Below are 26754 nucleotides of genomic sequence, written 5' to 3' on the forward strand. Positions count from 1 at the left end.
CCTTCCTCCCATGGGAGGATAAATTCAATTCAGGACGCTCCTGAATTGAAGTATAAAGGAACAGACAATTCATTAACATAATATTTTAAAGGAACACAAATTTCATTTCAATAATAACATATACTTAACAAATAACTTAAATTGAAAATTATAAATACATTTCCCGTCCATACGCTGGCTGCAACATGCTCAGCATACTTGGTAAGCAAGGATAGGTTGGTCGATCCACTTGGAAATCCCTCAGGCTCATTTGCAGCAGCCTCTGCACCGGTGTCTGCACTAGTGTCTCCATCTACCATCGGCTCATCGGTAGCTACGACAGGCTCAGCCACAGGTACCACAGGTACCACAGGCGAGTCCGTAGGTACCACTAACTCATCATCGACAATAGTGACAGATACTCGTTGCCTGTGTGTTGATGCGATAGGCCTTCGCCGCTGGGGAGCATCATCAGAATCATCACGATCCTCTCTCCCCCGACCTCTGCCAATAACCCTACCTAAGGCACGACCTAAGCCTCTAGTCCTAACCATGATCTACAAATGTCTACCACAAATTCCATCACTGCTTTCATTGACTCAAAGTCATGCAAGTTCTAAGGATGTTTAAGTGATGTTGAAGGATTTTAATGATTTCATTGGTGTAACATTGATTTCATTGACTCAAAGTCATGCAAGTTCTAAGGATTTCATTGAATCAGAATTTTGGTGTAACACTTATTATGGAGCAATCAACGATATAACTGACTGAGACTATTATGGTCACTTCAAGTTTCTGATGTTTAAGTGTCATTGGCTTATTTGTGTCTACTATTTTCAACAATTGGTGGGGTTATGATAGAGTTCTTAAGATCAAACAACAAAAAAAGAAAACAAAAATGTTTTGTCAGCTACTAAATTCAGATTTGACAACATTTATCCTTTTTTTCCAAAGACAACTTGAGGATAAGTCATGAACGAAGCTAAAACTTAAAAGGCTAAAACACAGTAAACAACAACTGTATCTCTTCTCCAAAGTGAAGAAAAGCCTCATAAGCATGTCAAAATTTTGGCCTATTTAATTTAAAGATGAAAGAGGAACACCTGAAGTGGAAGTGGCTATTATTGCTGAAACAAATGGGCACCAACTTCAAAGCTAGAGCCAAACTGCCTAAATTTTAACTTATCATTAATTTTAATCTTATCCAGTATTAGTATCTTAGTCCACTGAAGTCAAAACTAATACAAACTAAACAAATTACAAACCAATATCAACATGTTCATCATCAAACAATCCAAACAGTACAATACAAACCAAACAATGCTAGGAGTCAAATGTAGCATAATCAAAATTCAAAGCAATATCAACATCACAAAATTACAACATAATATGAAACTTAGTTCATTATTCATTCATATTCTACTTGAGCCTAAAACCCGAGAAACTAACCCTAAACTCTAATAAAAATCATATTTCATCAATTTAAACTTGTTTTTCTTTCTTTTTTAATTAAAATAGGGTCATGTGGATCAACTTGATCCGCATGAAGCTTCAAAGAATCCTACCAATTGTGGATCACCTACAACCTACGCGGATCATCTACATCCCTACCCTATCACTACTGCGGATCAAGTATAACGCAAATGTAGATAAGCTAAATGCATACGCGGATTAACTACCCTAAGCACTACACAAAACCACCAACAATGGAAACGCAAACGACAACGCGGGAGAAGAGTGCTTACCTTGACAATGCCGACACACTAAAGAAAAAGAAGAAGAAACCAACGTACGCGCTGCGAAGGGAGAAGAGGACGCTGCACAATGGAGCTGTTGAAGACCAAAACCAAGCTCAAGAATGAAGGCTAATGTTGGGTGCACACGGTTTAACACCCCTCTTCCCTCTCAGTTTAACACCCCACTTTTTCTTCTCCAAATCTTACATAAACTAGTTTATGTAAAATGTTACTTTATAGAAACAAATTACAAAAATATAGGCTGGTGATGCAAAGTGTAAAAAGCGGGGGTGGGGGTGGGGTGGTGGGAATAACATACCCTCTCTTCTCACCTTGCACATACCATCAAAGCTATACTTACAATTCATATGTTGGCCTCAAATAAGTTTGTCCATAAGAACTTATGGATAAAGAATATAAAAAGAAAAAAATAAAATAATTTTAAGTTAAAGTTAGTTTTTTTTAGAGAAGTTAAAATAATTTAGTTTATTAAAAAAATGATTTAGCTTATGCGTAAAGTATTCTTAGTCTTTACGAGACACTTATTTCATTTTTTTCTTATTTTATTCTTGTGATTATGAAGAAAGCTTATACAAATAATGAAATAATGTACTAGGATGCTATGCGGACTAGAAGGATATGCTATTTTCAAAAGTTGCCATGGCATCGCGTGGATAAAATTTCCCATAAACTATTATAGGAGAAGAAAATAAGAAAGTAGAATTAATTCAACTTCTTATATAAATAAACTAAAATATATTTATATACTCAACTTTTGTAGTTTTTCTTTTTTATTTAACTTCAAAAGTTAAGGTGCATAAAGTTGATTTTAGTATATGGAGAAACTCAATACATTTTATTTTCTTCTCTTCTAAACGCTTATACAAAAATTAACCAAACAGAAACCATCCAACAACTTAAAATCTTTTTGAAAAATTGAAATAAGATTCCCTATGATTAAGTCTATCTCAAGTATTTTTTAGTTACACCAATTATTGCACTTTTTAGTAATTTTTTCTTAGATATTTTTATCTAGATTGATGGTTATTTTCATATAGATCATAACTATAAAATATTAAATTAATCTAAAATTATTTAGTACTTTGTTGTATAATATAAACTTTAAAATATATAAAAATAAGGCCTTTTGATTATATACTTATATATAAAGTTATAATTCAATAATCGATAAAAATCATGTCCCATTAAGTTATTGGTGGTGTAAGAATTCATTATAATATATAACATATGAAGTGCGAGTTTTAGAGTTGACAAGTTAGACGTATAAAAAAAGAGTTGACAAGTTAACAGCTGTGGAATTGAATTGACATGTTACCATGTAATTTTTTTAGTTTTAGGTCATCTTATCTATTTCTAATTTCTCATGTAGTTCTACATTCCTTATTTTAATGTTTCTAAAGGTACAATGAAATCTTAACTTTCCTTTACTAATACACGCTATAAGTAATTATATAATAATAAGTTTAGTTACAAAAATTAGTGATCTCAAATTCAAATGATAAACGTAGGTATAATAAATAAATATTAAAAAAAAAGTTTAGTGCTTATAATAGTTCTACAATACTCAAGCTAAATTGTCTCTCAATACTTGTGATCTATACAAAATCTATTAGATACTGTTTTATGATGTCAAAATTTCCGCTTAACTACAATTTTTTTACGTAAATCTAACAATTTTAAAAACAAGCTTACCTCATACCACAACTAAAAATATGCTTTTCTGGCAATTGTATATTTGTATCTCACATCTTCCTTTCTTATTGCTTTATATACTCTAATGAAATATTACTACATGACCTTTAATTACCTAAATTATATAAATTCTACCAATTATGACACCCGTGCGTTGCCCAGATGCATATCTTATTTGAGTAATTTATAACTTATAAGAGTATAATTTGAAGTAGCTTGATGTCTTCAATTTCTCAGACGCATTTAATCTGACAGTAGATTTTGATATTCCTGTAAAACTATATCAGAAAGCATTCCGGATTTTTGGAAGCAAAATGCAAAATGAGCAAATTTATTCATGCCGAAATTTTCCATCCTCTGATACAAACAAAAAAATTTGCTTGTGCAAAAAAGAGACAATCCCCTTTTCCATAATAATAATAAAAAGATTGATAAAACCACAAAATTCTTCATATTTACATTTCAAAGTAAACCAAACAGTTAATTAATGTGAGCAGCAAGAGCCTGCACCAAAAAAAGAGCCAACTCTTATGCTATACTTCAATTCCCAAGCATAACAAATGAATGACCTACTTGATGACATTTTTTTTAATTTGCCGGTAGGAATCGAAGACAGATACCAGGGGATTTAAACAACTCACGCATCATACTCAACTAACTGAGCTAGTCCCCTGAGCTAAACCCCTTTAGTTACTTGATGGCATATGAACGGCTACATACTGACTCAAGAGCCTCAGTGAACAAAGTAGAAAAACTGGTCAATGCCTGAAACACTCCAGGCAAGCCTGTCTGTAGATTGTTGAGTGTCATGGCTCTAGTCACCTCAACAGCCTTTGAATGCCTCACCATTTCATCTTCAACGCGCCTTTGGTGTGCTGCTAGTTCCATTTTTTTTTCAGCAAGAGGGTCTCTTGCATCCAAGCCTTGTCCATTACCAGGCCCTGACTCAGGAGGGGTAATACCTACCATAGAATAGGAGCTGTAAAACTTCCTTTCTATGCTTCTCAGAGATGAAGATTTTTTCTCAAATTCCTTGGAAGAATTCTCAGTTCTCCTCTTAATCTTGAGCTCTTCAGATTGCTTGACAGATATCACATGGACAACATTGATGAAGCTTTTGATTGCTTCGGAAGCAACTGTGTCCGGAACACGGTCAAGGGCTAGTTTCCATTCATCACAGAAAGAAAGCACACCAGATGGTTCACTGCTGCTGTTGTTGTCATTGTTGACTGGAATAAGGTTCAACTTGAGCCAGCCATGTAGAGACAGGATGAAGTCACGTTGAAACTTTATGAGGCGGCAGAAACTGGAGTGCCAAGCTGACACAGCTGATTCAAGATCACGAGTTGCCTGCTTGTGTGATTCAGATGTTGAGTGACCTTCGGATGATTGGTTCACAAGGCCACGGACTTGCTGCACAATGTTGCTTTGAATTTCATGGTACTGATGCATTGACTTCCACATGTATAAGATTCTACATTTCATATATCGCAAACATGAGAGAACAGTCTGTGAACAGAGACAACCCCCATCTTTAATTCAGACCAAACTATTTGGTAAATAATGGTTCTATATGTATAGAGTTGATATCATATGTTTTACAAATTAAAACATTTTAGCTGAGTTCTCAACAGTCACTGATTTTTTATTTTTATGGAAGACAGCATTTTTAAATAACTGTATTAAGATGTTTTCTTCACATTAAACATGTGTAGAGATGAGCAGGATATAACATCACAGACACAAGTCACAACAACCAATAAGAATTGTAACTACATGATCCAATTGAACCAAGATTCTTTACCAAGAATAATGCTACCATGTTTGCTTGCAATTTGCATCCTCCAATTTCATATAACATTGCAAAATTGACCTAACTAATGATTTGGAAATAGTAACAATAAAGCAAACAATTATCGTTTGACTATCTTTATTGTTAGATACTTTTAGATATATTAGTTAAGGGTAATTTAGTCATTCTGCTATATATATATATATATATATTACTCTTTTGTGCTTTGCGTATTGCACAGACTTGACTCTTGTTAATCAGTTAATGTTATGGAACCCTAGCCCCCTTTCTTCTTCTCCACTATGTCTCTTCTCTATGTTAATAATTATAACCCCTCACAACCTGTCAAATAGTTTATTAACGGTTAACAATCATGAGGCTTTACCATAATACAATAGTTATCTTAACATACCTAACCCTATCAGTAAATTCTATTTACCTATATGATGCCTGAAATGTTAAAAAGACACAAGATTTTGGCAGGTGCAATAGTGGGCCAAGATGTGTTTACAGTTGCTAGGCAGTAATTAGAGAGTCTGGTACAAAGGAGCGGCGCATGCACTCATGCAAAGACTCAGAGCTGATGGAGCAAGTGTCGTATTATAGCAGTAAGACATAATGCTTCAACCACCAGTCCACCACACCCTAGATTATCTGTGTTCTGTGATCCAAATTAGCGTGTTTTACATTAGATGAGTTGTGCATCATACTCCTCTCTGAATAATTGAATGAATACCCTCTATGAAGAAACTATTTGAATAGTAGAAGAAACATAATTCAGGTGGCTCTCAATTGAAGTTCTTCCAGAACTCCTTGCTTTCATCCGGGTTGTTATAGCTCAGAATTTCTCGCTTTCCACCATGTAGATTATTCTTATACACAAAATTAGGAGTAAGAATCTTATATGCAAGCCACATCATGATTCAAAGTTATGGCTACACAGCATGTTGCAGCACATAATTTAAGGTGCTTTTGATCATGAAGTCTCAAATGTAACGCTTAATTCACATGTGACACACTTACACACAGCAGACAAGACAAAGACTAGGTATAAGTTGCCAAAGAGAAATGTTAGTAATGCCCTCTCCAAACACACTCTTTACAATTGGCTATTACTATAATTTATCAAGAATAACAAAATTATGTACATGCCACTCCTAATTTAAATAAGCTTCACTTATAATAATTTTGTAAATTGCACTTTAATAAATTTTAACCGAGAGTATGTTATGTTACTCGTGCTCCTCATTGACAAAAGGCTCCTTATTTATTCTTTTTATAATTCAAAAAGTTTTGGGTGCCCAATGTAGTATTCAAGTTCATTCATTTACGGCAGTACAAAAGCCAATTCAATGTGCTACCATACGCCTTAATTGCCTTGGTTGAATGTGGAACACCTTATCTCCTAGTCCTTGGTCTAAATTGAAAGTGTGATTATTAGTATTTTGAAAGGGAGGGAGGCTTGAACTGTCCTCTCATACTTTGAGCATTTAGTAAAAACAGTAAAATAATTGCATAATGAACAGACATACCCATGACAGAGCTCAACAAGCTGAGGAACAAGATCAGAGTCCCTAAGGCCATTAATGGCAGCTGAGGTGGTAGACACGGCCTGAGATGTGACAACAATTAATGACTGCAACCTTGTTATGGAGGCCTTGGTCTTATCTAGCTTTGCTTCATCACCCCCTTTGCATTCTTGACTTTGCAGTGCTGATAATTTATTTTCATGCTCAATCTTCACACCTTCTCTAGCCTAAATATGCAAGGACTTTATTTTAGTATGCATCAACACACAGCGGCTCCAAAATTACGTGATTTTAGCCAAATAAATGCAACATAACCACCTGACTTCAGTTTGGTAAAAAGACAGCCTGAGCTAGACACTACATTGACGAAAACTCCAAGCATCCATAATCCATATTCTATACATTACCTTTTCTATCCATTTTTGGGCAAGCAATTTATATATACTAGTATAAGTGTATAACAGAAACTCTTTGCCCTTTCATATCCTATCAGCAGAATGGACAACCAATAATTTATCACAACTGAATGTGAACAATGAATCGCACGTGGAACAAAAATTGAAGACACTGACATGGACAACAATGAATCACCTTAGGCCTTTATTTTTTCTTTTCCTTTACAATTGATATGTTAAGGTTAAAATACACTTTTTATTCCTCATTTCAATTTTTTTTTCAGTTTGATTTTTTAAGTTAAGAAAAATTCATTTTAATTCCTTAAAATGTATATGCTATATATAGATGAAGTCAATTCTTCTATCAATTTACTACATCTAACATGATGAACTTGATAATTCGTGCCAAATTGTGACAAATGTTACATTAGGTAAAATGTACAATAAATTGACTAAAACATCAATTTAGTATAATAAATACATCATAAAGAAGACAAGTAAATTTTTTTAACTTAACGAACCATATGAAAACAAAAAAACAAAATAACAAATCAAGTGTGTATTTTTGTAATTATAAAAATTTCATGTTTTTAATTTCCAAACCATGAAAAAAACCTAACCCACTTCTAGACTTCTAATCTACTTATCATTTTCGGACTTTTTCCTTCTTGCATGCAGTAAACAGTTTGTCTTTGTCCCCAGGAGACCATAGGCATATCATATGAGATAGGGGTCTTTTTGTCATTTGACAGACACGATAAACAATGCACGAAATTAGTCAAATTCACCGAAAGTGCCTCGTCCGAATTCATCAAAACACTAATTATCCAAAGTACAAAGGGTCCCCCCTACACCCCGTACGAGCGTATTTTGGTCAATTCACCAGCAAGAAAAATAACAAAGGACTAGCCTTTTGTGTCAACATCAAAATTTCATTCAATAAAGAAAATAATTATAATTACGAGATGACGTAAATACCCTGAAAATTACCACAAAATTACCTTCACTTCCTGATACAGCTTCTTCTCCCAAGCTAAAAGCCGTTCCAAAGTAGCACACAGACTCTTCGAACCTCCCGGTCCGTCCAACGAACCGGCGTCGAACCGGTACTTAACCACCAACGGCGGTTTAGAGGTCCAACTCGAACTCAGGTTGCTCAGTATACTATTTGAATGGTAAAGTGTTTCTGCATTCAAAAACCAACACTTTCATTGTTTATTTCTACATAAAAAAATATTATTATCTCATGTGTGTCATATTTAATTTAATTATTTATATATTTATTTATTATATATGAATATTTTTAAATACTCTCCAAAAATGAAAAGGATAATTTTTTGTGGTTTAATTTTTTTTCTTCAAAAAAAAAAATCAAATTCTTGTTAAATTAGTTTAAGAAGGTTAGTCACATATTTTCTAATAATTTTTTAATACAATCTATATATTTTAAAACAACGGAATCAAGATCGAAACTCATTTTAAAAAAAAATTACAAAATTCTGTGATTTTTAATAAATATAAGTTAATATTAAAAATGTATTTTTTAAAAAATATTATCAATATTTCTCTTAATTTAATTAAAACTTTTTTTACACAAAATTTAACCCATTTTGGACATAGCTATTATTATCTTCGTCGTGAAAAAACCAGCAAAGACAAAAACAAGTATCCAATTCTCACAAAAAAAAAACAGAAAAAAAATAGTTTATAAGATTCTCTTTTTTGTGTAAAAAAAGAAACTAAAATATGATTAAAATGAATTTAGTTTAAAAATTTCCCGCACTTTCCGAATAACCAAAGAACCCGAAAAGAAAAAACCTTACTCCTCAATTGCTTGAAACTCCGATCAAGGTGCGCTTTGCTAACTTCGAGCATCTCCGATAACTGATCTCCGGCCATCGCAGCCTTCTCAAAATTCTCCCTAACCGCTTCCACTATCTCCTTCAAATCCCTATGCCTCACGGCAACCTTAGCCGCCTCCGCCACGTCATCATCAACCTTCTCATCCTTCTTCTCCGGAGCATCGCCGCCGGCGTCAGATTCCGCCTTCGCCGGCGATCTATTTTTGGCGGTCCCTTCCTCCTCCGACGACGACGAACTCGAGGAACTGTAACGGTCCTCCCACTCGCTGCATAGAACCTCCTCACGCTCCGTCTGAACCGGTTCACGTAAGTATCCGTATTCCGATTCCGATTCCAAAACTTCACGTTCCGCGTTTTGTTGCTGTGAAATTGAATCAACGTTAGTAATGTTTTCGATTTTGCGTATACGTTGAACTTTTGAACCGAACGGATTATAGGTCGATTCAGATTCCGATTCCGACGTTTCGAGATTCGGCGTTTCCGATTTGTGATTTTTTTGGCGGAAGTAATCGGAGCCTGGAGGAGACGGGGGAGGATAGAAATTCTCCCAATTCCAAACCGAAGAGGCTTGCGAAGTAGGCGTGGTGGATTGAACTTGTTGCGCCCTGGGGAAGAAATTCGAATACTCGCTTCGCGGCGAGGAACAGAGGCTCGATTCGGAGAGGATGTGAGGGAGTTTCGGGGTAGGCTTGCGGCGACGCGCGGCGGCGGAAGGAGGAGGAGGATGTGGTGGTTTCGAAGTAGGTGCGGTGGCGAAGAAGTTTGAATACTCGCTTCCAGGCGTGGAACAGAGGCTCGATTCAGAGAGTATATGAGGAAGCTTCGATGGCGGTTTTCGGCGGCGCGTGACGTCGGAGGTTATTATGCGAGGGAGTTTGGGGCTTGTTGCGGCGGCGGAAGGAGGAGGAGGATGCGTTTGGGGATTATCGGCGGCGGCGGTGGTAGTGGTTTTGAGGATGACGGCGGGAGTGTCGTCGGAGACGGCGAGGGGTTCGCCGGCGGCGAAGGTGTAGAGAGCGGAGCCGGTGAGGCGGAGGCAGCGGCAGTAGTCAGAGTGCGCCGCCGCAAGGTGGTGGCGCGCGTAAACGGCATCTTTCATGAAACGACGCCGTTCCTTGCAGCGCCTCACGGTTTCCTCGTTGTCGAGTTTCGACGCCGTGCAACCCATTTTTGGCTTGTATACCGTATACTATACTCGAATAGATAGAAAATAATTATTAACATATAAAAATAAAGGCATTAAAATGTGTTGTTTTCTGAATTGGAGAACAACTGTGGTGTTGGTGGTGGGTTTAATGGAGGCGAGGTGTGAATGGGTTTTGGAGTGAAAGAAGAAGAAGCAGTGGGAGGTGTAATAAGAGTTTTGATGTGGCGGTGATGTCCATTTCTTAATTTCTTGTTTTTCTACTTTGTGTCTTTCATTTTTTTTTTTCTTGGTGTGTGATAGCTGTTGTTTTGTTTGTATCTAAAGGGTTTTTATTAAAGACTTAGAACACTGTTTTTCTGTGGGGTTTTGGACCTTTTGGTCCTATGAAAGTAAACACTCTACCTCATGATATTATCGTTTGTGGGATCATTGGCCATTTTCCTTTTTTAATCTTCTACAAGGAAAATAGTGATATTGAATATTAACAATTATACTCATATCTGTATATTATAGTATATCTATATCTTTTAATTTAATTATTTTTTTCTCTTTTAGCTAGTTACACACTTAACTAGATTTTTTATTACATTTTTAGTTTTTCTTTTTATCTTCTTATGTCTCATTGTTATATACATTTCATGAATATATAATGAATATTTTTGTATTAAATGAGAGTGTTTTTTGTTTTTGTTATGGGGAGTAACTCTTATCTGTTATTGGATCTTAACTCTTGGTTCATCATTAGCAGAAGAAATAAATTCTGATTAATATGGAATCTGAAAAAGAAGAGAAATCTGATCAAGAATTAATTTTGTTAAAGATCAAATTTAAATAATATTTGAAATGATTTAATGTTACCTTTAACACATTAATTATTTATATCCAATTATATTTGATAAGAGTGTGACAAGAGGATTAAGATCAAATATGAGAGTTAAGAGTAGAGAATCTAACACCTAAGTGTTATAAGTATATTGCAGGATAAATGATTATTTTGGTTAAATTTGAATTTTTATTTTGTCTGGAAGTAACCAAAATGATCACCATATATTATATGTAATCTTTGTTCATTTAATCGTACTTTATGAAGAGCTATGAGGAAAGATTGTGCAATTTTGTATGTTTACCTTTTCTTTCCCTCATTAAACTTTTTTTGTCCGCTTCTTTGGATTGAAAGATTTTGCTTTATTGATTGCATGCTTTATAGTATATCTTTTTTCCAACATCTTAAAAGTTAAAACAACCAAATTATAGTATTTTGCTCGCCATCAAAGTGAAAAACCATTGCTGGTTGAATAGGTAACCGTTTGATAATGATTTTCATAAATTTTGCTTTAGATATGATTGTCACCTATTATATAAATAACGATTTTTTTTTTTATCAAATTTGTGAAATTAGTTGAAATTTTAACATTATTTATTAGTTTAGACAACAATTTTTTGTGTTATGCCTTATTATATTCAATAGTTTTGTTCATTTTTTTATACCAAATATTCAATAGTTTTGTTAGTATTGCCTAAGATCGACGACACTCTTATAAATGATATACATTAAGAAAAAACTATCATGAAATTCAAAGAAACTGCTAAATAACAATATGTGGTCCACTGTACACCTCAAGAGAACAAAGTGCCATGTACTATTGAATACTTTCAAGCATTTTCAAGAAATTGGGGAGGAAAGATCAACCCTTCATTGAGTGCATTTTGAAAAACTAAATGAGGAAGAGAACATCTTTTTATGTCAACCTTTCGGGGAAGAGGAAATCAAGGAGGCCATATGAGATTGTGGTAGTGATAAGAGCCCGGGATCGGATGACATGAATTTTCATTTGATTAAAAAATGTTGGAACACGATGAGAAATGAATTTGTGGATATGATGAACGATTTTTGGGCAAATCAAATCATTTAGACGGGTGCAAATGCTTCTTTCATTGTGTTGCTACCTAAAAAGGATAATCCGCTTGGGTTGGAGGAGTATAGATTCATTTCTTTGATTTGTTGTTTGTATAAAGTAATTTCAAAGGTCCTAGCTAAAAGGTTGGGGAAGAAGTTGGGAAAAATAATTAACGTGAGACAAAGTGTTTTTGTGGGAGGACGATTTATGCTTGATGGTGTGTTAGTAGACAATGAAGTGGTAGATGAAGCAAAGAGGTGAAAGAAGGATTGTTTGATTTTTAAAGTTAACTTTGAGAAAGCCTATGATTCAATTTCTTGGGATTTCATGTACTATATGATGGGGAGGTTAGGGTTTAGTGAGAAGTGGGTGAGATGGATAAAATGGAATATTGAATCGACAACAATTTCAATCTTAGTCAATGGAAGTCCTATGGATGAGTTTAAAGCACAAAAAGGACTATGAAAAGGAGATCCTATTGCACCATTCTTGTTCTTATTGGTAGTGGAAGGGCTAAGCAGGTTGATGAGGCAAGCAAGGAGATAAAATGTTTTCAATGGGTACTTGGTAGGGGAGCAAAACGTTGAAATTTCTCTTTTGTTTAGATTCTTTGAGCTTGCTTCAGATTTGAAGGTGAACTTCTTTAAAAGTAAGGTGGTGGGGATTGGGGTGGATGAAGCTTCCATGAGGAGATATGCAAAAGTACTTAATTGTGAAATCATGAAGACACGTTTCATCTATTTAGGCATTCCGATTGGCGCAAATCATAGGAGAGCCTCTACATGGGAGCCTATTGTTCAAAAGTTCAAAAACAAGTGGTCAACGTGGAAGCAAAGAACACTATCCATTGGTGGAAGGGTCATGCTCATAAATTTCGTACTTTTTTCCTTACCTTTATTTTTCCTTTCCTTTTTGAAAATTCCAACTTGTGTTGTAAATGAACAAGTTAATGAACTTGTTCATTTACAATGTGAGTTTTTGTGGGGAGGGGAGGAGGGAAGGAGGAAAATAACTTGGGTAGGTTGGGAGGATATTTGTTTGCCAAAGGAAAAAGGAGGTTTGGGTGTAAAAAACATTAGGTTATTTAACGTTGCTCTTTTAAGGAAATGGAAATGGAGGGTATATAGTGATCATAATTGCCTTTGGCAACAAGTATTATGTTCTAAATATAGCCAAGGTAATTTGTTTCTTGCTAAGAGGAAATCTAGGAAGGATTCTTTGTGGTGGAGGGACTTTGTAGGGGCCTGCGGAGAAGAGATATATGACCAATGGTTTGACAAAAATGTATATCGGAGGGTGGGTGATGGAAGGTTAATCCAATTTTGGAAGCAACCATGGGTGGGAAATTACAGGCTTGAGGATAAGTATGGGAGGGTGTTTATGAACTTGAACCAAAAGTGAGGTGATAGGGGATATGGGGTTGTGGGTTGGTGGTAGTTGGGAGTGGAATTTTCATTGGAGGAGTGATATGAATCTTCATGTCCTCATCAAGGAGGCAATGGTTCCAATAGGAATTACCCATGTTCACTAGTTTCATGAACAAATGGAAAGGGGCGTGTTTGGTGGCGAATAGGCAAGATTCATTGGTGTGGAAATTAGCCTTAACAGGGTGTTACTCTGTTAGGGATGTGTATTTGTTTCTAATTGGAAATACAAATCCTGTTGATGTCCGTTTCTATAGGTGATTTTGGAAGCTTGCCATCCCCCTCAATGTTGCTGCTATCTTCGTGTGGAAACTGTTAATGGACAGATTACCCACTAGGAAAAATCTGCAATGTAGGAACATCTTGTTGAAAGAGCAACACTAGTTTTGTTCATTCTGCTCAAGGGAAGAGGAGGATTCACATGTCTGTTTGCTTATCAAATTTGGCAAAACTGTTACAAATGCATTGGGATTCAAATTGCTCAACATAGGGATTCCAAAGAACATTTCTTTATGCATAACTGTTTTTGGCTCGGGAGGAATAGTTATTGAGTGGAGAGCAGTTTGGTGTGCAGTGGCTTGGTCCATTTGGTGTCACATAAATAAAATTGTCTTTGAAGGAGAACAAATGGATTTTGATGCAATGGTGGAATTAATATGGTTTCGAGCATGGTTTTCAGCGAAAGTAAAGAACTTTTTCCTACTCTTTTTATGATTGGTACGTGAATCCTAGTTATTGTATCCAAACTCTGGCTTCTTGATGTTGGCTTGGTAATTGTTACAGCTTGCAGGATAAAATCATTTATGTTATATAGCTTGTATGTAATTTCGGGTTAGCATTAAGTAGCTGGAGGGTTTGGATTCGATGGGATAGCTATTGGGTACACGTGTTCTATTTATTAAGAACGAATTATATTATAGTCTGATGGGTGGTGGAGAATATGTGGGATTAAAATTGTTTAGTGATAACATATTATTGTAATATAACTTAGGTATCCCTAATACCCAGTAATGATTATATAAAAATCACTTTTTTGGTTGTTGAAAACAAAAAGTGCCATGTACTATTACCTTTTTTTAAAAGAAAAACTTTGTATTAAATGCTATATGTAGTTATGTACACTGAATAATAACTACAAATTGACTTGTAAAAGATAAAAACTCATAAAAGTTACATTATTCTATTACACAGTTTTTAACTTTTTTTTATTCACTGCAATAATTTCAAAAAAGTTACATGATTATCTCTCTGTAACCTTTACTGGTTATTTTCAATATCTAAGTGTGTCCTTTGAAATATTCTTTAAGGTGTAATTAATTTGACTAACCCTTCCAACGTATACAAAGATAATTTATATCACTATCATGATTGCCACCACATATAAACACCTTTTTTTTTGTAATTTTTTTTTTCTAATTGGACCACACCACGATACAACAAAAAGATGCATGGCTTATTGTTCCATTTTGCTCAGCCTCCACAGCCCTATACATGATTAATTGTTTGGATTCAGTAGGATTTTTGTGGAACTTTCTGATCCCACATTACATCCCGAAATGGGTAAATATGAGGACAAAGATTTCGATTTAAAGAAAATGACATTTTATCTAAAAGAAAAAGAAAGAAAAGGACATTTTAAAGTTCCATATAGTATTAGATTTTTGTTTTCCATTTCTTTCTCCACTTTCTCTCTCTTTTAGTCCTTCTTTTGGAGATATTATAGAACATGATGTCTACCAATGTACATCTACAGTGGCCATGGGCAGCCAAAATAAGGGACAGTGAGTATATGGCCAATAAATTTAGAAATGATGATTATATAATCTGTGCTTCATTTTATTAATTATATTTGAGAGTAGTAATGTTTGACAGATTCAAATAAAAAAAAGTATTGTTTGACAGAATAACTGATCATAAACTCTATAATTTAAATTTTATGAACAATCTTAAAGCTTATAAATATAAACTACTTGCTGAAAACTAAAAACATGCAAGTTAACTTATTTTTTTAAATTATAAATCTTTAATAAAATTAGTCATTGGTGTAATTGATCAATGTAAAAAGTAAAATATATGACATAATAAGACATATATAATTTCTATTTTTGTATTTGACATGCCAAAAAAAATAAATGGCAAGCAAGAGAGAAAGGTGAAGTTTTATTAGCTACACATGCCTACATGCATGAAGATTCCCACAATAAATATGAAACCTTTTGAAGGTTATAAAAAGAAAGAGGGAGGGTTGAAAGACCAAAGAAAGAAAACCAATGAAAGTGTATTTACACCTATCTCGATGTTTCCTCCCTAAAATCTTCTTGTTCCCAACATGCACACTCTCTTCTTCATATTTTTATTTTGTACGTAATTTCCAAAATATTTAATTAAAAGGAAGAAAAAAAAAGTTATATTAACTTTGGACTTGTGCCGATAATATTTTTTTTTGTCAGCAAAATAAAACCTCATATATTAAACTTGTGCCGTTAATATATATATATGATAACGGCCGTGTGAAAGAATTTCCCTCCTTAGCTTTGGACTTTCCAATTGAAACCAAACCCCACAAACATCAATGGTCACCTGGAGTATCCGACTCTTCACAGAAGGGTAGGGTCTCGCGTTTCGATCAAAATGTTCTTTACAACCTTCATTTTATTGGGCACTTTCCGTATATCTCACCCTTGAAATTTTTCAGTGTGTTTCAAGAGTATGTACTCATTTCATTAAAATCATGGCAATTTGATCGACATTGCTCTTTATCCTACAACATTTTCGTTCCTCTTATATCCCTCATAAATATCGTTAAAACGTATCAAAGTCAATGAGTACATGCAGTTTATATTACAAAGGAGATTGTGAAGATTTTAAGTACATACACCTAACTAAAATTCATTATCTTAATATGTTTTAAAATATTTATACTCATATATATATATATTTATAATTTATAATATACTAAAATTGAGACGCGAGTTATAACACTGTAAAATTAGTGAATTTTTATTTTAGCCTTTATAACTTTGTTTTTCGTTCATTCCTAAAAAAGTTGAAAATATATTTTTTATCACTGTTTCTTTGTGTCACTCGTTAATGGCTTATGTATTTAGCAGAAGGTCAACTGACATCCCAAATAACGTCTTAGTGCCTATGATATAATGTTAACATGTGACATGTTAAAAGAATTTTTCTAAATTCGTAGAATAAATGTTATTTATATATCTACCTTAAATGAACTTTAGGGATAAAACTTAGTGATTTTAAATTTTAGAGAGATTAAAATAAAAAATATATTTTAAAGGAATCAAAACTAAAATTAGCTTATTTTATAGGGACTAAAATTAATAATTTCAAATTTTAGAAGGATGACAAATACAGATTTTTTTATAAGGATCAAAATAAAAACATGTTTATTTTATAGGACTAAGGCTTCTCTCTCATATGGTTAGAGGACCGTTACAACTCTCTCTGCCACATGCTTGTAAATGAGGAGGCCATACCTCTCGGTATAAGAGTCCTCTACTCCAAAGAATACTTGGCCTAGCTTCAATTAATGAGGAAATATTCCCACCATCTAAATAGCTTTGAATGTATTCTATGCCCTACAAAAATGGGAATCTCTCTACATTTAATCAATGTGCACATATTTATCCTTCTCAGCCTGGTGAAAAATAAGACCCCTTAGCTACTTGCCATCAATATATGCATGGCCACGGTTAGTGGTTGTTAGTGACAGTTATAACATTTTATCTCTCATATGTAGTAGTTTTTCTTTTCACTCTAATGAGTTCATTTTCATTCTTACATAATTAACTTTTATAAGATATATATTAGTTCGATTAGCAAAAAATACATAAATTAAAAAATAATTATTTAAATAGGAGCTACGATATAGTATTTTATAAGTAACCTTGTACATCCACCCCCAAAATAAAAATAAAAAAAGAACCCCACAACAATATTAACTTATTTTCTTCAAGGGCCGGGGTATCTCTTAAAATGAAAATCCTGGAATGGGCAACAGTTTTTAGTTGCCCTATACATAGAGCCCCTAACCTACAACCATGCCAAGGCACACAAACACACTCAACGATCTCACCAAATTCGTGGCTACGCATACCTATATATTCACATGCAGTGAGATGAAAACAACAAGGACCGAAACAAATATAAAAAAAGAAAAGTAAAACATATACACTATGCTAGACCTTTTTTATTAGGCCAAGAATACAAGACACAAGTAGGTTCAACACTGCACCTTACCACTACAAGAAAGTGACTTGATATTGACAAGATTTTACCGATAATTATATAAAATCATCAGTGTGTTACATTTACGAAAACTATAACTGTTTTTTTAGGGTAAACTACAACTGTTAGTAAATGTCGTTTATGAAAGTTAATTATTTAAGTAGCGTAACAAAAATACCAACGACAGCCATTTTTTGGTAAACCGGAGGTGTGTTGCGTACATACACATCATTATCCTCACCATGGGATGATCTTCATCTTGATTTGATTTTTTTTTTTTGTGTGTGTGTGTGTGACTCTAGACCACAAGTATTTTGCATAGAAGGCAATTTTGCTCTAGCTTGTAGGATATTGCATGACAAATTTAAAATCTCCTAAAATTTAACACAAATGTATATTTAGAAAACAAATTCGAAACTATCGATTAAATTAAAACAATTACGAACTAGTTGATTTATGCTTTAGATAAATGATAATAGGTTTGGTAACGAGGAAGATTAGATGCTTCAGATAATTGATAATACTTGTGCTCTGGATATATAGGGTCGATTAACAGATTTCTACACATGCGAACACGGTTACTTTGATTTATGCTATGTTATTGTATAAATTAAATTAATCATGTGGGGGTTTCTTTCCTTTGTTTTGTAGGGCTATTAGGATCTCTTTTTGTATTTGGTTTTGGGTATCTCTTATACCCATCCTTATCTAATATATATAATTATTTTGCCGATAAAGAAAAAAAAGTTAGTACCCTCAGGCTAAAATTAGGTTGACCAGCAAATTCCAATAATTAAGGATAGTCAACCTATCATCTTTCTTGCCAGTAGGAGAAAGCATTTGTTAGCTTAGTTGTTTTTTTAAAATTGTTTTTTCAGTTTAAATTACATGATATTATTAACTATATCCATGATATATTCAGGTTTGTGCCATGCAAATATAAGGTGTTCCTGGCCATGATAGCAATATCTAGTCCTAGTTTTAGGAATTGTATCTGTCTTGGGAAGAGATCCTTTGATGCATTGGAATACTAGTTCATCACCTTCTGATGAATTAATATATTAATTTAGTTAACTTTTTTATTATAGCTTTTTACTATGTATATATACATCGATTTATATCTCAATTTAATTTTTGAGTTATTGTCATTTAACAGCTGTTAAATATTTAGTTAACTTTTTTTTATAACTTTTTTACTATGTATATATACATCGATTTATATCTCAATTTAATTTTTGAGTTAATGTCATTTAACAGCTGTAGCTAACTGATAAAGAATAGAACTAACTTATATTACAGAGAAAACAATCATGAATAATCAATTGCATTGGGTGGTAATGTTGAAGAATCTGATGTTATTCTTTCCCCCACTTCTTTTTGAAGACCAGGAATAATATTGCTTTCTAATTTTTCATAATCATGCTGTCTTTTCACTTTTTTCCCCACTACTTGTGACTGCCTAATCATAAACCTAACACGTAACACCTCCCATTGTTTTTCAAAGAAAGGAAACAATATATGATTTATAAATCTCGTTTTCTCAACCACTAGCTAGAATCAATCATTAAACAGATGTTGGGTTAAGCTTTTAATTTTCTGAAAAATAATTACTAGTATTTACTTTTGGAAAGCTCTTACGTACAAAACTAAACTATCTATAATTTTCCAAAATAAACTAAATAAAATATACATGCATTAATACAAAATTGAAATACTCAGGAGATACAATACTTTAGGTTTTCGAATAAGCTCACTGCTGTAAAATGAAGCTCCCAAGACTTTCTTAAACGCTGTAAACTATGAATTCTTCCTAGTTTGGGGTGTTACTGAGCCACTAGGGCACCAGGCAAGGCAATAACTAAAAAGCTGATATCAAAGTCGAGTTGTGTTGTGGTGGGACATTAATATCCAAAGAAAATGATACATCTGCTTACTTCTAAAATGGCAGACAGGGGTCCAAGATTTTTAGTAGGATTATTAAAATATCCAACCATCTTTTTTTCCTCTGTTGGGTCCATTCATTCACTTGAGTGATGAAAATATTTTTTGGGGAACTTAATTTGTCAAGAATATATGCTGAGAACAGACCATGATCTTTTCCATTCAAACCACACTCCGTGATTAAGAGTTTGGCTTAATTAGCTGAATAAAGTGTATGAGTTGTATAGATTTATTATTTTGTTTAATTTTTATGAATAAAAAAAATGCACACTCTACATGAATTTCTCGTAATTTCTCACGAATACATTATGCTTTCATTACCTTTTTAGTCCTGTTTCTACCTGTTTTTTGTTTTTAATAATGCATAAATGTTTTTAAGGAAGATGAAGAAACGATTAGCACATAATATATTAAAAGGAATCTTTCTACAATGCATAATATATTTAACTTTTCTTAAATAACTATGCATACAAAACTTCTCTATGATGTCTATCTTAAACTTAATTTTCTGAGTGAGTGAACATTGTATCTATGTTGCTTGGATACAAATTGGAATAATTAGAATTTCAACAAAAGGGAAGGTCTGTGTTAGGAATTTTTCGTATGATGAAGTGAAAGTATAAGTTTTGAAATAGTAATTGGACTTTGTTCAAGTCATCTCCCAAATGATTACTGTTTATTTAAACAATTATAATTAAAAGATTAAGGTTTTTTTAAAAGTATTTTTTTCAAAGGTTTGTTGTGAGCAATTTAGAAAACAATGAACATGAGAACAAATAATTAAAGAACTAATTTGAGGATAAGAGTAATGTAAATAGAGTGGCAAGAAAATGATCACTGTATTGTTGTGAGAATTGAGAGGTTTGAACAATTAAAGTTGGACTTGATTTTTCCTTTATTTCAATATAATAAATATAATGAATCTAATTATTCATGCAATTTATGCCTAATTCACATATATATTCTAACCCTAATGTCTTAGGTAAAATAGCCTAAATTATTTAGATTAATTCCCAATGTCTTGACAAATTAATCTAAATAATCAACGTTATCGATTAAGAATTAATGAGGCCTAATTGGTATTGACCTATGTTTAGCGACAATCTCAATTAGGCACTCTTCTCGGTTTCAAGAACAAAAAGAGTGTCTATCAATTAAACTAATAGTTTCTATGATATCAAGCAATAAATGATAAATCTAGAACAAACATTAAGAATAAAAGAAGAATAACAAAAGCAGGAATAATTTTATTAAAAGAAGAATTACATGAAATTAGGTTCAGTCCTTCCAACCTTGATAGATGAGAAGATTAGTTGCCTATAACGTGAATACAATGACTAATAGAAATCAATCTAAAAGCCTAGGAATGATACTCTCTATCTCACATAACTGCTTCAATTTGTGCCAAGATCCCTTTCTTTATTCACACACCAGGATTTTATAAAGTGTTATGGGCTTGGGCTTGACACAACTCCCTCGCTTAAGCATGGGTAATGTCTCACTTAAGCGAGACCTTCTAATTCCGTTCAAGGCATTTTTTGACTCTCCCCGCTTAACCGTGAATAGTATCTCATTTAAACAAGATCTTCTAATTTCTTTTAAGACATCTTTTGACTCTCCTTGCTTAAGTGCACAATAAGCCGTGCTTAAGCAAGTATATCTCCACTTGTAATTTTTGACTTAATTTACTGCAAAAACTTCGCAAAAGCATCAAGAAATCCTAAAAACTAAAAAACAACAATCCTAAATGATAATTCCTAATATATCCTAATTTTTAGTTAAAACAAGACTCAATGTATAAAAAATGCTAGATAATCACCTCAAATCATATGTGAAATTAAAGCATATTTGACAATTATCAGTCTGTTAAAAAAATAGTTACCAAATTTAAGCAACAGATCAATCTCAAGAGTGCATTTTCTTTTATAATTTTGGTTCTACTTTCCTTGGTTCTAGTTTTGTATGATAGTTTGGAGGGTTTGACACATAGCAACCAAAATCCTTTCTCATTTCTAAAATTAATATGTTTGTTTAAAAATGTCAAACTCTATTCTATTTCCCTCAAGTCTAGGTTCAACCCGTCTTCTTATTATATATAGGTAAATATTAATTAGTGTCCAAAGGACATTAATTAAAGAATTAAAAATAAAAATATCTTCATTGGAAGACATAAAATTATGTTTCTTATGATACTTTTTTATATTTTCTTTAATTTTTACAATAAAGATTATTTTTTAATTTCTTAATCAATGCTCTTAAGACATTGATTAGAAAGATACCCTTATATATAATTGGCTTAATTGTAAAATTCATCCCCCTATCTTGCATTAGACTAAAAAATTGACCAATAGTTTCTTAAAAAATAACTTAAAAATACTTTAGGAGGGACTAGAACTATTATCTTTGAAATAAAAAAGATATTTTTTTACTACTACACCCAAATGCTCATTTGAATATTTGATGAAAAATATAGTATTAATATAAGTTTTATGTGAAAATGGTTCAAAATTTAAATTTATTATTTTTTAATTTATTATATTTTAATAATCTTATATATCATCTTTTAAAATATAATATATAAGATTAAATTTTATTTTCACATAAATTAGAATATGTATACTTATATAAACTTTATTTTATATTTTATAATCTTATGTATTTTTATCATACTATTCAAAATTTATTTTATATAGTATTTTTTATTTATATTTAATTTATTTAATTAGATATTATTTTTTTTAAAAATTATATTATATAGTAAGATACATAATTAAATAAAATGACAGTATTTTCTATTTTTTAAAATATTTATGTATGCAATTTATTGATATTATTTTTTTATCTATATTATAATAAATAACAAGAATATCTTAATATAGATAAAAAAATGTTGTAATTAAATCACAAGTATTATTTAAAAAGATCAATATAATATATAAAATAAAAATAAAACTTATATAAATATACATATCGTAATCTTATATATTATATTTTAAAGGATAATATATAAGATTATAAAAATATAATAAATTAAAAAATAATAAAATTTGAATTTTAAACTATTTTCACATAAAACTTATATTAATACTATATTTTACATCAAATATTTAAATGAACATTTAAATGTAATGATAAAAGAGTATGTTTATTAAGTTCTTATTTTTTAAAATGTTTAACATTTAACTTAATTAAGTCTATATAATTAATAGGAATTTTACTTAATTAAGTTGTTTTAAATTTAATTGAATGAAATTCCACGTTCCAATACACGGTTACAAAAAAGGTCAATATTTTTACTTTTCGGCTCAGAGTGCCTTGAGAGGCCCATAACCTCCTTTTGCATCTTTCAAAGTTCAAAGTTCAAAGTTCAAAACAAACAGGCATTTAGTGTAAATACGTACGAATAGTCAAATAAAACTTCATAGAATTTAGTTTTCAAATTAAAGCATCAAGATGCGAAAATCCAAGCAACCAAACTCCACGTTTTATAGTACTACCAATCTTACTCTCTTTTAATTCACCATCTTAAAAAAGAAGGAAAACAGTTCAATAAAATAAAGTGATGGATTGGTATTACACCACTATAGTACAAAAAAAAAAATTATTGTGAGCATGCTAATTAATGGATAACGAGAAAGAGATTGAGACCACAATGACGTCTACACTCCATTGAATCCTCTTGAGAGGCAAGGTAGTAACTAACACAACATTGTGAACTGATGCTAATGACCGGTTTCGTTTGTTTTGTTATTTCCTTCTTTTTGTTGTTAAGAAATGGTAAAAGGTTTTGTTCACAAAAAGAGAACAACCCCACCCAACTTTCCATTCTCTTATCTGCTTCATCATCTCCGTATAACCTTTGATGCAATGATAAGGCTTCAAACCACTATTTATGGAGGTAAGACTGCATTTGCATGCGTCTACTCACTTTGGATCTCATCAAAGAAATATAATATAGTTATTTTGTTTATATAATATTTTTTATAACATTATTTTTCTTCTTTTTCGTAGCTATCACTCTCCTTGTCGTAAAAATATAATTGCAATATAATTTTTTATAAAACTATAATTGTTCCAATTACATGTCAAAATATGAACAAATTTTAGTCTAAAAGATTCTTTATATAGAGTCCAAAATTAATATAATTAATTATAAGGGATGCCTATCTCCCCAATGGGTCAATAATTCTGCTTAACAGAGAAAGGAAACAAAAAGTGCCAGGGAATGGATAAGGAAAAGCCTGTAGCATAAAGAAACCGTGTTGAAAAGCAAATAACTAGGTATCCTATTTTCCAACTTCCACATGTGCAATGTCCCCACAAATGCCAAGTGTATTAGTTTGTCGGGGTTTTGTCATTTGTGGGAGCCACTATTTTTTCTTTGCAAAACAGCTAGCTGAAGAAGGGTGCGGTTGTATTTTTTATTTTATGCAGCAAACATGACATGAAGGGGGAGTCTAATATAGTCTATGCATAGAAGTAATAGTTAATCTATTTGACTGAATTCTCATTAAAAAAGTAACATTAATAATGACAATGTGGCATAGCTAGTCTAGGGAATTTTACATACCTTGAAAAAACTACATTGGTTGTTTCTAAGTATATTTTATCAAAGGTGTGACTTAACTATTTTTCATTTCTTTTAAGTAATCGTGTGTCTCTTCATTCAATAACTCTTTCGTAAGAACTAGCTAGCAGTTCTCTTTTACCTAAGCATCCCAGGTGTACATGTTCATCACGAGTGCTTCACATATTAACAGTAGTAATAAGGATTTTGGAAAGAGAAAATTTAAATACACTGTATTATATGCATGCATGGGAGTGTATCTCCATGCTTCTTAAGGAATGAAGCACACTTGTTAGAAAAGCCAAAATTCCTAAATAGATCCTGCATCATAAAAGAAAACGAAAAGCGATTAATACTTACTAATATTGTCCCGCAAAACTGCTGTGTTACATTAAAAAATAACTAAAATATGTCTGTAATTTCTCAAATTTTAGAGAAATTTAATTTTAGTCTCCAAATTTAAAATTGATATTTTTAGCCCTGTAATTTGAAAAATAAAAAAACTTATTTTAGATCTACTCAAATGACCTATGCATAAACGCCACCCACATGACTACTTTTTTTTTTAATAAAAAAAAAACATGTAATAGGATGTTTGGTAATAAGAATGTAAAATCAAAATCAGTTGTCATGTAAAAAACTCATAATTCATTAGTCATGTAAGGAAAATCTCTAATGATATTTGGGTGGAGGCTAGGGACTAAATGGTTTATTCTCCATCAATTTAACTGTGTTCCAAAACTTATATAATAAACTGACTCCTTATGCTTCCACGTGATATATGGTATTTTAGTATTTATTTCCCACATTACAAATAATCCAAACAGTGACTAATAGGTTCATAATAAAAACTCTGGACGACAAGAACAACAGTTGTCGGGCATCAGCAATTTTATACATTGAAATTTCTTCATTTGCTCCTCACTGTTAGGTTGAATGGTTCTTCATTGAAATGTGTACTTGAAAATCCAAAATGCATGGAACTAGTTTGAAGCATGAGAATTTAGACAACAAATGAAAAAACAAGAAAATACAAAGGAAACATAAAAAGTAACTACAAAGAATAACTAAGTTTAATTGGTACGCACATCAATTGATTAATATTAAGGAATGCGTCTAGCACTTTGTGTTTCTGCTCATCCGACGAGCTGGAGAATCTGTAGGTTTAGGATGGATTTGTTTAACTAAAAAAAAAACTAAAAAAATAAGTACTTATGATATAAGTGCTTTTTTAAGAAGCATATAGAATTTATTTCTTAAAATAAACAAAAACCTATTTTTCTAAGCAAAAACAATTTAGATAAACATACTAAAAAACATAAAACAAATTATTTTAATAAATAAATTTAAATAAACTCACTCTTAGGTATTATTCCTCCAATGAATCATCCTTAATATTATTTTCAAAATAATTATTATAAAAAAGAATAAACTTACAATACATTAAGATTTGTGATGAAATGATATAATTATATTGTTAATACTTATACTAATAAAAAATTATTGTTATTACATATGTTAATTTCTTTCTCTCTAATTTGTTAATACCTGTGGTCCAGGGAACCCACCAAGTGGCATCCAGGTGGGCAATTTACATCTGGCTGCAACAAGGTATACTCTTCTTTAATACCATAACTGTTTGCACATCAATGAAAGAGTGACTAAATTTAATTATGTTACAATAACAGTTTCATGTATACAGCATCATATACAAAGTGATTTCGAAAAAGGGATTCTAAAAATTGGAAGCATATGGTTGTAAGATGTTAAAGAATCCAAAGTTTTTTTTATAATTAAAGATAAGATTATCTATTAACTCAACAGCACAAGAAGTGATGATTGGAGTACAAGTGTGACTAGACGTTCCACATCGAGTACAAGTAGAAAAGTTGAATATCATATAAGTGAGAAAAATACTCATAAACTTGAGTTTAACCTTGCGTTTGGATTAGAAATTTCAAAATTTCAAAGAATTTGAAATGTTTAGAATTTGAATTTCTTTAATTTTAATTTTCTTCATTTTTCAAATTCTTTGTTTGGATAAATCAATTCAAATTTATTCCATTTTAAATTCTTTGTTTGGATAGGACAATTCAATTTCCTCCATATGTAAAATTTCAATTTTATATTTTAAATAGATGAAATTTTAATATTAAACTTTATAGAAAATAAACACAATCTAATTTTGAAATATTAATTAAAAAATATTTTCAATTTTTAATCTAGGATTGTTTTGCCTTATCACAACCAGAGATGTTTTTAAACCGACATTAACCAATGCTATTTTTTGGTCGACATCAAATAGGACTTTTTTTGTCAAAGTATGCCAGAAATATTTGTCAGCTAACGTCAGCTGGGACTATTTTTTGGCTAACGTTGGTTGAGTCTATTTTTTAGCCAATGTTGGCTAGATTTTTTCTTACCAACGTCAGCTAGGGGGTTTTTTGGCCGACACCGACTAAGGTCTTTTCGAATGACATTGACTAAGACTATTTTTAGCCAACGTCGGCCTAAAAAATCCTA

The 26754-nt window shown here is 32.1% G+C and overlaps 1 protein-coding gene across 1 annotated transcript; it reads right to left on the bottom strand.

Annotated features, from left to right (window-relative positions):
- Positions 1–3832: 3832 nt before the first annotated feature.
- Positions 3833–10668, bottom strand: BZIP22 (transcription factor bZIP22). Its single transcript, XM_006576657.4, has 4 exons — positions 8968–10668; positions 8146–8330; positions 6753–6976; positions 3833–4902 (listed from the first exon to the last, which is right to left on the bottom strand). The coding sequence occupies exons 1-4, from the start codon at positions 10172–10174 to the stop codon at positions 4119–4121; spliced, it is 2400 nt and encodes a 799-aa protein (XP_006576720.1). The 5' UTR covers positions 10175–10668; the 3' UTR covers positions 3833–4118.
- Positions 10669–26754: the final 16086 nt, after the last annotated feature.

Source organism: Glycine max, chromosome 3, assembly GCF_000004515.6.
Source record: "Glycine max cultivar Williams 82 chromosome 3, Glycine_max_v4.0, whole genome shotgun sequence".
In the NCBI taxonomy this organism is placed as follows: Eukaryota; Viridiplantae; Streptophyta; class Magnoliopsida; order Fabales; family Fabaceae; genus Glycine; species Glycine max.

Excerpts from the sequence above, each read along its gene's own strand:
- BZIP22 (XM_006576657.4), bottom strand. The coding sequence starts at position 10,174 with ATGGGTTGCACGGCGTCGAAACTCGACAACGAGGAAACCGTGAGGCGC. Across the intron at positions 6,977-8,145 it reads AGCTGTATCAGGAAGTGAAG|GCTAGAGAAGGTGTGAAGAT; the intron begins GTAATTTTGTGG and ends TTGCATATTTAG. Across the intron at positions 4,903-6,752 it reads CTTGTTGAGCTCTGTCATGG|AATCTTATACATGTGGAAGT; the intron begins GTATGTCTGTTC and ends TATGAAATGTAG.